Source organism: Priceomyces carsonii (assembly GCF_900007245.1).
Source record: "Priceomyces carsonii strain CBS4050 genome assembly, scaffold: Debaryomyces_carsonii_scaffold_6, whole genome shotgun sequence".
Taxonomy (NCBI): Eukaryota; Fungi; Ascomycota; class Pichiomycetes; order Serinales; family Debaryomycetaceae; genus Priceomyces; species Priceomyces carsonii.
The window spans coordinates 747,611-759,524 of NW_026946679.1; the positions used below are offsets into that span (position 1 = coordinate 747,611).

The window sequence follows — 11,914 nt, forward strand, 5'->3', positions numbered from 1 at the left end:
CATTAATTACGTATAAATGCTATATTGGAGATTGAAAGTTTAAGAACTCGGATGTTCGTTTCTTCCGTTCCAATCACCATTGCTAAAGATTCCACTATTTTGAGTTCTTCCTCCATGTTTTAAATTCATTAAATCATTGATAGCTAGCTTCTCTTTCTTGACTAAGTCATCTTCTGCCGACACCTTGGGATAAACATTAGTTAACAAGCTACTAGAGTAGTTTTCGTTACCCATTGGGTCATCCAACTTCGTCAAAGAGGGCAGCCCACTAGTCAAGTTGAAATTAGGGGTCAAACTCGCCGAACCGTATAAACTGGAAGAAGGAACAGGTAGCGAAGAATGCTTGTTATCTTCCACATTAAAGCTATTAGGGGTTGCACGAGAAGATGTGATTAAGTTAATTTTATTAAAATAGTTGTGAATGACATGACTCTTATATTTGATGAATTTCAAAATTTTTAAATATTTTAAATCTTCATCCATATCCTCATCATCCCAGTCAATGCCGCTAAATGTCGGCATCTCATCCTCTTCCTCCACATCACTATCTTGTTCTTTCAAGATTTCTTCTTTCAATTCGTCATTTATAAGCTTCTTAAAAAGTTCGTCTTCTCTGTATTTCCTCGGGTTTCCCTTAGAAGTATCGATATCGTAATTTATGAAAACCTTTATGAATACGGATACACTTTTGCTTAAAATGACAAAGGAATCTTTTAGTGAATTCAATTCATTTTTTTTAAAAAACTTTAATTGACAAATCAACAAATAAAGCATTTGTAATATGATTGATTTTTTCAAATTTATAATAGTCATAGACAAACCGTTTAGCATAAAATTAAAGGGAGAAGGTGGAATTCTCTTAAGTTTCTTTCTTGCATTAAAATTACCAGTATTATTATTTCTTCCCCTTCTTGCAGAAAAATCATTGATCACAAATCCATCTTCATCGACATCAATTCCTAAGCTTTCCATGACCACATTTTGTGGATTCTTGGACTCTTGAACTTCTGGAGCTTGGCTAATGTGATCAAATATTAATATGAAGTAATTCAATATTTCTTGAGAGATCTTCGCTATCTTAAGGTAATAGCTTTGCGTCAATTCCTTATCAATGATGAAGTTAAGGTAGTTCATAGATCTGATCAAAAGATATTGAAAATTTAATTGGATTTTGATCAATTGTGCTGCAGTATGAACATCGGGAACCTCAGAATCATAGTGGCGAAAAATGCTATCCTGAGACATTTCTGAAAGTGACCTCAAGTCTGGTAATTCATGATATAAGTTGCTTATCATAGGAGGAGAATATGATGGCAAGTTCATTTTAGTTTGCAAGGGATTCAAATTGATTGTCTTTTCTCTTAGGGATTCTCTCCAATTAGATAAGTTCTTATCAATGGTCAAAAATTGAGTAAAATTATAATTTAAATTACCATCATTACCATCACCATCATCATCATTGAGAATCCAATCTAAGTCCTTCAGATGTCCTTTTCGACTATGTGAGTGATGACTATGACTGCCCTGCTTTAAATACTGATAATAATTTGGTGAAAATGAGGAAGGGATAATTATATTCATCAAGTTCAAAAATTCAACACTAGGTTTTAATAAAGTTTCAAATAATTCGTCATGCTCACCAGCGGAGGGATCTATTAATGATGATAACTTTTCTGGTGTCAACTGAAAATACCTATCAATTGTCACCGGATTAATAACGGTTGTATTTAAACTTGGTTTGAACCCAAATTTCAAGTTAAAGCACTTCAAAAGTACCTTGAAGACCCAAAAAATCTTGACTCTATTACGTTTCTGCTGAATGTTCAACGAAAGGTCGTTGAAGAACAAGTTTTTGGAATTTAAGTTAATTCCTAAGATACCAATAAGAGAATTTATAAGTGAAGATAAGACTAATGATTTTTCCTTATTGTTTGTCAAAAGTGAATAAAGAAGGCAAAGTTGATATGTTTGCAACTGACTCACGGAAACATGGAAGCTGTTGAAGAAAGGTAAGAAATCGTATAAAGATCTCACAATAGATTCGGAATTATCCTTAAGTTTGGCATTCCTACTAATCGAATAACCGGGACTTGAATGGTTTAAAAGCAAATTAAGGTTGATTGTAGGATCATTTATCATTATCATGGCATAAAGCTGAATTACAGTCATAAGAAATTCGTTGACGACATGATAATCATTATTCAGGAGGTTGTAGCCATTTATTGTAGCATCATCATAAGTAAACATGAAAGGATACATCGTATGAAATGCGTCGTATGAAACCATGAATTCTTTGTAATCAAATATGGGTATAATTATGTTGTATGTCAAGAAAAATTGCGTTACCTGAATATCCAACTCTTTTTTATTATTGAACAACTTTTTGAAATTATTAATTAATTTGATGAACAAATCATATATGTCAAACGGTAATTGGCTATTTACCAACATTGCATCATTACCGTGGTTGTTATTCCCGGTAAGTGGGTTGTAGATAACGTCCAAATCCTTATTGCTCAATTGATTATAGGTCGCATATGAAGGATTATAAAGATAAGAATTTGGGTCATTTAATAAATAATTATGGGAATTCGTAATCTTTAAAAACGGCAAATTCAAATTAATCAATAAATGATTAAATTGTGATTCAAAGTTAAGGTTGTCATTACCAATTATCATTCCTTTCTCATTTAAATTGAAAATCTGGTCAATCGGATTATTGATTTGAACAGTTTGATTATTCGATTGAGTTAGTAATACTTTGGATCCCTCGGAGTTGGAATTATTTGAGGGCTTGAGTGTATGTGTTACTGTATGACTGTTACCATTATTAGACTCGTGTGACTCTTCTTCACCACATTTAACTTTCAAGAACCTGTTCTCCTCTTCGAGCTCTTTGAGCTTTCTTTCTAAGTTCTCAGTATATCCCTTTGGAAAAGCTCGTCTTGTGAGCTTATCACTGGTTTTGCATTCGAATCCTATCCTGGCACAGTTATGGCAAGGTGTTAATCCGTTACATTTGATTTTCTTAACTCTGCATCTATCGCAAGCTTGAGATACTCTTACTCCAGTTGTAGTAGTTATCAACTTAAAGTTCGCCTTTGCCTGTTCCTTGTCCTCACTCTCGTTTGATGACATTGTTTTACTTTTTTAGGCTAGAATTAATTATCTGGGGGGGGGGGGTACTCTTCGAACCTTAATGCCTCTAGGACCTAGTTGAGGAACGATACAAGCCAGGCTTAGTTTTTGAGCTTTGAGTATCGCGATATTATCGTAAAGCACTGAACTTTTACTAACTTTCTAACCCTAATGATGTAAGTCCCTTTTGTCTAGACCCTCACAGTAAACTAAGTAGTCGTTTTTTCACTTAGAATATAAGAGTTTGAAAACCTTACTTTAGGTCTATTTTTGTTCCTTAAAATATATATGAAGGCTCTTAGAACAACGTCTGTCACTTTAGCCACTCAAAAATAATAAGAAATATAAACTTTCGAATTAGGCCGTTTTGATTTCAATTTTGTTTGGGGTCGGTCAGAAGGGTCATCCGATTTTAAGAACGGTTCCCCAGAATTTCGTGAACGGCAAAAAGGAGAAATGCTAAATTTAAGCTGAGAATGTAAGATTATTTTAGTAAGGCTTGCACAAGTAGAATTAATAAACTTCAGTCTGGAGAAGCTTATTGCAGGAAGTAATTCCAATTCCCTCTTAAGCGATCCCTACCATTATCATTGCCTGACTCAAATTATCTTAGGTGTAAGAGTGCGGTTACTGATGTGATAGGAAGAAGAAAGTAACCTTTCCATTTAACGTGACTGCTTCCTTAAGGTAAGAATGTCGATTCTTTTGCTTTCTGCTTTACACAAACGATGAAAGATGACAAGTTTATGAATTTAGTTAATCTTGTGGCAAAGAGCAGTTTATCCTACCTCGGGCAATTGAAAAATGAAAGTGTTTTATCACGGAAGAATATAGGCTCTGTTCTAATATTGGTAGATTGTTTACGTCTATACATCCTGATTTTCATTTTCTGTCTTAAGCATAAAATATTTTCAAGTATAAGTAGCTGCTCTCTCGTCCTGTACTTGAACACCTATTGGTTCTGTAATCAAGCTCGATGTCTGATTTGAGCAATCAGAGGAGGCATTGGGATACTAAAAGAGCATATCGCTCTTGGTTGCTTCTCTGTTTCTCGACAGGACCAGTAGCATCAATGGTAAGAACCTACGTTCCTGCTGCAATTCAATCTGTTGCCGTCGCTATCGGTAGAGGCTCAGAAGGAGAGAAATGCTCTAACAGGGGAAACAACTGCTTTGTAAGTTTTGGGACTAGTCGAATACATATATCGGCGTACGTATTATACTTGAAGGCAATATCAACAAGTATGGAAGGTATTATCTCCATTCTTTTAATGGGAATTGCTGATTATTCAAACTACAGAAAGACTTTCTTGGTCATTTCTATCTTCTTTTATGGGGCTCTTGCATTGCCGTTTGCATTCTTGTTTAGAAAAAACACTGGCACGTTGAAGGTTTTGTCTGCTCTTTACATCCTTTTGAATACAGACGGCGCGATATACCAGATTTTAGAAGGTTCATATATTCCATTATTTATGAGGTGCTCTAAGACACAAGATGAACGTGAAGCTCTTCAAGATAATGGCCTCCTGATGTTAAAGAAGGGCTCAAAGATCAGTGTTACCGGTCTTCTTTTAGGCAACTGCGGAGGAGTAATTGCCCTATTGATAGGAATTATCATTTCGCACACGAGAGGAGGGCCGATTGAAAATATGTACTACGATTTCCTTTCCGCTATTTCGATAAGTGGTAGCTTTACGCTTCTTTTTGCAGCTATTTCGACTTTTTATTTGCCCAGCATTAAAGGTGAAACACCTCCAGAAAATGAGGTTTTGTTGTGCTTATCTATAAAGCGATTTTGCAGCCAAATTAAGAGTATTCAAAAATATCCGCATGCATTTTTGTATTGTGTCTCCTGGGTCGCGTGGAATATCAGTTTCTCTATCTTTATGAGTGTTTTCATACTTCTTTTCAGGTCTACATTGGGTTTGGGTTCCTCGGATTCTGAATATACTGTTTATACATTCACGTCCTATATTTCAGCCTCATTAGGTCCGTTAATTTGGATGGCTTTATACCGCAAACTTCACATAAGCATCAAGACGTGGGGATATATTTTCTTGACTATATCTTTATCAACGAATCTTTGGGGCTGTTTTGGCTTAATCCCCGGTTTCTCCTTCGGGTTCAAACAACGATGGGAATTTTGGTTTTTTGAAATTTTATACTCCTCGAGCTCCTCAAGCATGAGATCATTGAATAGAACAGCTTATAGCTCGTTGCTACCTTTAGGGAATGAAGCTCAATTTTTTGGTCTTGAGGTCTTTCTCGGTGTTGCAACTGGTTGGGTTGGATCACTTGCAAGTGCGGCTATTCAAAATAAGATGGGCGATGAGAGATCTTCTTTCCTTTTAAGCTTATTGTTGGTATTAATAGCTTTAATTCTTTATTCCATCTGTGATATAGAAAAGGGAATGAAAGATGTGAATAAAAAGTAGTAAAATAAAAAGCTGAAGTCTGTACCTTGGCAAAAAGATGTAAAAAGCCTTTTACTTAAGAATTTTACCAAAACGTTAAAATATTCTTTTCTTGTAAAAATGAATTCAATATGTTCAAGAAACAGTCGCTACAATGTATTTTGATGATAATAGGAGTCAAGTTTAATGATACAGAGAAGCGGTTTGATTAATTTAATCATTGCAGAGAAGAAGAAAGGAGAAACGTATTTCACAAGGGATGCGAAAGTTCAAAAATGGCGCTCTATAGTCATTTTGAGTATGACGGACAGTTTTAGATAAGTTTTAGATAGATGATTCCTTGAAATATTAATATTCACATTTTGGATTTGGCTGTACTTAGTGAAATGCCAGAAATGTATTAAGGTTTATCTTCTTTTTGCATCATTGTGCAATATGCATTGTATCTCTTCCTCAAGGAATCACATGGAACATATGTCAAGAGGTTATTAACGGCCCAAAAAATTTAGAAACAGCTGTCTCTCTAGTTACTTTGATTTTAAATATGTTCCGTTTTCAATAGAGGATAAAAGTTTGATTTTTATGAAAATAAAGAGACGAAGACAAGAAAACGCATTTATTACGTACGCTCATTCATGGTGCAGCAATTTTTTTGTCACAATCAGCAAGCCGCCTGGCTAGCTCAATCGGTAGAGCGTTTGACTCTTAATAGAGAAGCGATCAAAAGGTTGCGGGTTCGACCCCCGCGTCGGGCTTGTCCTATTTTTTTTTTCTTTTTTCAAATTTGATTCTTTTTTATTTTAATCTCTATTCTATTATGTTTGATTTTTAGGTGAAGATGTTAAGAAAATTGGGTGTTGAGCTGTATGTTCTACAATTATAAAAATCAAATCAAACGCTTTCCTTAGCTTCTATTATGTCCATTCATTCAAGTTCTCTTCTCTGAAAGAATTTGTGATTCCAGAACTTCACGTGATGCTTTCGAATCTGATTTTTCTGTTTCCCTCTCTAGTTACTGATAGTGAATTGACGACAACAGTACTTCATTTTTTTTTTGGAATACAATACTGGAGTTGTATAACTTACAAGACATTGCCTTCGCTTGATTTAAATTTTTAAATCTTTATATTTGCATCTCAACGGTCGATCCTAACACTAGAATCATTGAAATCATCATGAGTTATAGGACGTCCACTGCGCTACCATCATCTAAGAAGACTCATTCAGATAAACATAAGCAAATATTGAAACAGTTACTCAAAGAAGGACCTAATAAGACTTGTGCTGACTGTAAGACGTCGGCGCATCCTAGATGGGCGTCATGGAGTTTAGGCTGTTTTATTTGCATTAGGTGCTCTGGGATTCACAGAAGCATGGGAACACATATTTCAAAAGTGAAATCTGTCGACCTAGATGCATGGACTGATGAGCAAGTTGAGCTGATGGTAAGGTGGGGAAATGAAAGATGTAATGCGTATTGGGAGGCGAAATTACCGGATGGATATGTGCCAGATCAATCAAAGATCGAAAACTTCATTCGAACCAAATACGATTTAAAGAAGTGGGTCGCATCTCCCAATATTCCTAATCCTTTGTCCATTAAAACACCCGTTAAGAATGAGCATAAGCACAAGAAATCCCCTTCAATCGGATCCAAGCAGCCGGCCTCTGCCAACGACTCTCTATTGGATGACGACTTTGGAATTTTTACTTCCCTAGGCGGTCATCACTCAACACAAAATTCTGCCCCAGCTAGTACTACATCGATTCCCAATAATTTAAACCAAACGAGTAGAACAGCAACCCCGGTCGCTTCAGCACACTCAACCGGTGGAACCATTAATAATGGTCGTCCTGATTTGAAAAAGTCGATATTATCATTATATTCATCACCCTCGTCGTCAACATCTGGTTTTATTCAGCCTAGAAATACAAATACTCTGAGCCAGGGTAATAATCAGGTTAATAACTTATCCAATTCATTGAGTGGGCTAAATTTCCAGACTCACAAATCAGAATCCACATCTACCTTAAACTCAAGTAACAAGTTGAATGCTCCACAGACGATATCGAAACCATCGACGTATTCTTCCACTACTCAAAACCAGACTCCTTGGAACAACGAATGGACTGGTACATATAGTGGATCGAACTCATCAAACCAGTGGTCTTCTTCTAATAATAATTCTATTGTTGAGCCTTCTGCTGCTACAATAAAGACATCTAGTCTTGATGATGATCTTTTTAAGAACGTTTGGCAATAAATTTAGAGTTTAAAAGGTACATTAAGTAAGTAAGGCATTAATAAATTCAGTACACATTCGACAATTATACTAGATTATATAGCAAATACTATCTAATGTACTTATTTGCTACCAGTAGTTGGCAAACCAACATAGACCTTGAAAGAATCATAAATAAGCCATTGGAAACCAGTTAAGGTACCAATCATAAGAATTCTCACAGGTAAACCATTCCAGAGACCAACAAATCCAATCTTGCTGTAAATTCTACTAAGGGACTGTCCCAAAGATTCACCAGGTATCTTTTCTGAATTGACCTTTGAAACCATAACATCTGCTGGGTGAGAAACCACAGCACAGAAAATACCTGCAATGTAACCACCTAAGAAAGAAACACCAGTTTTTTGAATTGTGCTATACGAAGAAGCTGGCTTTCCCAAATAATCGTAGATCTTTTCAACGGTCTTCTCAAATGTAGAAAACTTGACCATTGTGTAGGGAACCTGTCTGAACCACAAAGGCACTAAACCCTTATACAAACCGCCGAAACCTTCAGCAGCCGTTATTTTTTTATAACCATCAAAAACAGAAGTAGCAAAAGGGGGAATCGTGGTCTGTGTTTTAACTTTGATAGTCTCAAGAGGACACAATGCAAGATCAGCTAACAATTCAGCGGAAGCAGAAGCAGCCAAATAAACACCAGTCTTGTAATTATTGGCATATTCAGGACCTATCAAATCACTGTAAGTTTTCTTAAAATATTCGTAGAAACCATATTTACCAGCACCTTGCAAGGTATATCCAATGAAAGTGGCGCCTAAACCAGTGAAGATAGAATCACCTTTGGTCTTAATAATTTTAGACCACCCTTGAATGTTAGATTTATACAAGCTTGCATCTACTTGTCTACGACACTTCACCAAGTCCAATGGCGTCACTGCCGAATGTGTTGGTCCACAAGCAACCATACCTCCAATGGTACAAGCTGCATAATATTCTGGCGAATACAAGCGGATTCCACCAGTTGACCCCAGGGGGGCCGAAGATCCCACTTTATCGGTCACTTCCTTGATCTTGTCATTTACTGGTTGCGCAATGGCATCTGATAACTGTGATCCCATCTCTAATATTTCAATTTTTCAATACTTTCTATACGAGAATCACTCCCTATTTATTATCTGGGGAGTAATGAGGGTATTTATATGAGTGGATAAGCTTGCTTCTACCACTAATTTCAAACCGCAATTACCGAGACTAGACGGGTTGGCATATCGGCCGCGATCTTTAAAGCTGCGGACTTTGCCCAAGCATAGTAGCCGGATGGGGGAGGTAGCGCCACGTATGAAAAGCCGGAACTTTGTTATTTGTGATGATGTAGAGATGGGTTTGTGTACTCAATGTCCAATGAAGGAGCCCAGAAATGTAATTTACTTTAATTTAATCTAATCTGACCTATATTACCCGTAATTCAATCGAGAAAATCACGACATGAGATACAAGGGAAAACGGCAAGATATGTTCCATTGAACTGGCCCTTATTTTAGAATTATCAAGACAATTGATATCGTACGTTCTACAATCAATTATAGTGAAAAGTCTGTTTCGTGATCTCTCTTTTCTGGTCTTTTTCTTATCAACCGAGCCGCGTCGAACGGACGTTATCACCCGCCCGGGACCCTTTTAAAGAGGTGAACAATTCGATATATTGATGAAATATTCTATACACCTGAAGTAGTATTTCGTGGATGTTCTAGTTCTCTCTTTCGTTGTCAAAGCCCAATCTTAACGGGAGATGGCCCAGTGAACGTTCTCTACACTAACCTCAGTTCCTGCCTTATCATCGTATTCATACCACTCACCTTCACTCAAGTCGACCTCATCGAACTTAGAGGTAGACTCAGTTGCTGAGCATTCGAAACGGCCGTATGGAAAGAATTCAACAAAATCAAGACCTCTTGCATCAATTTCTAGAATAGGGACTAGTTTATCAGACAATTCAGTAGTAATTTTCTCTTTAGTTCTCAGGATAGAAGCAGAGTGCTCATTTTTGCACTGGCGGCACCTAAACACGAAGCTGGCTTCCCCTCTCGACCCAGTAATACCCTGATGGTCAAACCTATTAACCGTAATTGGTTTATCATGAACTTCTCTACAGGAAATGCATTGAATCTTAAAAGTGTATTCAAATGGATCAGATGTAGTGTCAACTGGTTGAAGGTCGGTGACGTTATTCAATTCAGCTCTTGCTTTTAAGTAAAGTTTGCCCATAATGTGATTGATTTTTATAAGGAATATTGAAGTATTCGGATCTGTCAGCTCGTCTGAAATTTTATGTTGCGCCGCTTGCCCTGGCAATTGGAATTTCACTTTGCCTTCATGCTCATACAATAGAAGAGTCTATATCTTACGAAAGTAGAGAATTTCCTGACTCTTCGTAGAACGCTCTCGGAGATTACTGTGTGCTTCCAACAAAATTTGGGGTAGCCTGGAGTTAAACGTTCTTCTTGTAAAGTTTCTGCTAAAATATTATTATTGTTTATAAATTCACAAGCACTTGAAGTATTTTATAATACCATAGATCCTAGATACTCTACAGGAGAGATAAACTGCTTGGATAACGACACCTGTTATAAGCTTTATTCTAACTTCCTTCTGTAATAAGGGCCTTGCGAGTATTCCGAACCGAGACGAAATTGGCTCTTCCTTGATTGTGATCGAAGCAGATCCTGAAAGATTAAGAGGGAGAAACATTGAGATTAGTTTTCCAAATAAATTCTGAAGTTATATCAATATTACTCTCGAGCATATAGTTGTGGATAGATAGGGATACTTCTAGCAGATATAACTTTCAGGAAACCAACGATTGTATTTGGAATTTATCGCTGAAGAATTCATTCAACTTAATATAGATCAAGTAATAATGGCGTCGGTAGGATCTTCATCACCTACCAGACGCTTTCAGCAAACGGTAGAGGGGGAGGACATGGAGGTGTTCGAAGCTGCTAATAAGTTACAGGCAGATGGAAAGAGTACTTTTCTGCCCCGTCACCTCTTGTCAAAGCTTTCGGAAAATCAGATAGTAACACTATCTGGCGCAGCATCCGGCTTTTTAGCTGGAGTTGCTGTCTGTCCTCTTGATGTTGTCAAGACTAGACTTCAAGCGAAAGGAAACCTTGAACCTTCAGCTTCGCATACTGCCAGCTATGGTAAGTTTCTTGGTCAATTCAAAACTATTCTTACGGAAGAAGGCGTACGAGGACTATACAGAGGACTCGTGCCAGTAGTAATAGGGTATTTACCAACATGGACTATTTACTTTACAGTCTACGAAAGAACAAAAGCTTTTTATCCACAGTTCTTAGATCAACACTTTGGTATACGAGCTTACTCAGCAATCCATTTCTGTTCTGCAATTACGGCTGGGATGGTTTCTTCTATTGCCATTAATCCCATTTGGGTTGTCAAAACGAGGCTAATGATACAAACAGGAAAGGGTAAGACTATCTACGATAAGCAGAATGCCTTACTGGGTTCTGCCAAAAGAACCTATTATAAAGGAACTCTCGATGCATTCAGGAAAATGTACAAAGAAGAAGGCGTAGGCGTATTTTATAGCGGATTAGTCCCATCGATATTTGGATTAGTACATGTTGGAATACATTTCCCAGTATATGAAAAGTTGAAGCAGCTTTTAAATTGCACAGACGCTGCCAAATCAAAGGTTGCGGATCATAGGAGCCAGGTTAGCATATTATGGAGATTGATATTTGCGTCATCAGTTTCCAAAATGATTGCAAGTACTATAACATATCCTCATGAAATTTTGCGAACCAGACTTCAACTCCAGGCATCTGAAGACAGTCCCTCTTCTGACATGAAAAGGAAGCATAAGAGTCAAAATCAGGGAAATAGGTTAATTGAGTCCATCGTTTCTATATATCGTAAGGAAGGATTCAAAGGCTTTTACACTGGCTATGTCATCAATTTAATCAGAACTGTGCCTGCTAGTGCTGTGACTCTCGTAAGCTTTGAGTATTTTAAAAGCTATTTACTCAAGCTTTCTAATAGCTAATAGCCATCTATCAAGTTCTATTTGTCAGCATACTTTCATGCATATTTA

At 36.9% G+C, this 11,914-nt stretch overlaps 7 protein-coding genes across 7 annotated transcripts; 4 read left to right on the forward strand and 3 right to left on the reverse strand.

Moving 5' to 3' along the window:
* Window positions 1–39: 39 nt before the first annotated feature.
* On the reverse strand, window positions 40–3,138 carry ZCF16 (Zcf16p; the record flags this gene model as incomplete). The annotated part of the gene is made up of 1 exon (XM_062955512.1): window positions 40–3,138. One exon carries the CDS (start codon window positions 3,136–3,138, stop codon window positions 40–42), a length of 3,099 nt encoding a protein of 1,032 aa, XP_062812107.1.
* Window positions 3,139–4,114: 976 nt separating this feature from the next.
* On the forward strand, window positions 4,115–5,572 carry PRCAT00005440001 (uncharacterized protein; the record flags this gene model as incomplete). The annotated part of the gene is made up of 1 exon (XM_062955513.1): window positions 4,115–5,572. The coding sequence occupies one exon, from the start codon at window positions 4,115–4,117 to the stop codon at window positions 5,570–5,572; it is 1,458 nt and encodes a 485-aa protein (XP_062812108.1).
* A 614-nt stretch (window positions 5,573–6,186) lies between these two features.
* PRCAT00005441001 (uncharacterized protein) lies at window positions 6,187–6,339 on the forward strand (the record flags this gene model as incomplete). Its single annotated transcript, XM_062955514.1, has 1 exon — window positions 6,187–6,339. The coding sequence occupies one exon, from the start codon at window positions 6,187–6,189 to the stop codon at window positions 6,337–6,339; it is 153 nt and encodes a 50-aa protein (XP_062812109.1).
* A 387-nt stretch (window positions 6,340–6,726) lies between these two features.
* On the forward strand, window positions 6,727–7,815 carry AGE2 (Age2p; the record flags this gene model as incomplete). The annotated part of the gene is made up of 1 exon (XM_062955515.1): window positions 6,727–7,815. One exon carries the CDS (start codon window positions 6,727–6,729, stop codon window positions 7,813–7,815), a length of 1,089 nt encoding a protein of 362 aa, XP_062812110.1.
* Window positions 7,816–7,916: 101 nt separating this feature from the next.
* PRCAT00005443001 (Cu/Pi carrier) lies at window positions 7,917–8,915 on the reverse strand (the record flags this gene model as incomplete). The annotated part of the gene is made up of 1 exon (XM_062955516.1): window positions 7,917–8,915. The coding sequence occupies one exon, from the start codon at window positions 8,913–8,915 to the stop codon at window positions 7,917–7,919; it is 999 nt and encodes a 332-aa protein (XP_062812111.1).
* A 661-nt stretch (window positions 8,916–9,576) lies between these two features.
* On the reverse strand, window positions 9,577–10,062 carry PRCAT00005444001 (uncharacterized protein; the record flags this gene model as incomplete). Its single annotated transcript, XM_062955517.1, has 1 exon — window positions 9,577–10,062. The coding sequence occupies one exon, from the start codon at window positions 10,060–10,062 to the stop codon at window positions 9,577–9,579; it is 486 nt and encodes a 161-aa protein (XP_062812112.1).
* A 652-nt stretch (window positions 10,063–10,714) lies between these two features.
* Window positions 10,715–11,866, forward strand: PRCAT00005445001 (NAD+ transporter; the record flags this gene model as incomplete). Its single annotated transcript, XM_062955518.1, has 1 exon — window positions 10,715–11,866. One exon carries the CDS (start codon window positions 10,715–10,717, stop codon window positions 11,864–11,866), a length of 1,152 nt encoding a protein of 383 aa, XP_062812113.1.
* Window positions 11,867–11,914: the final 48 nt, after the last annotated feature.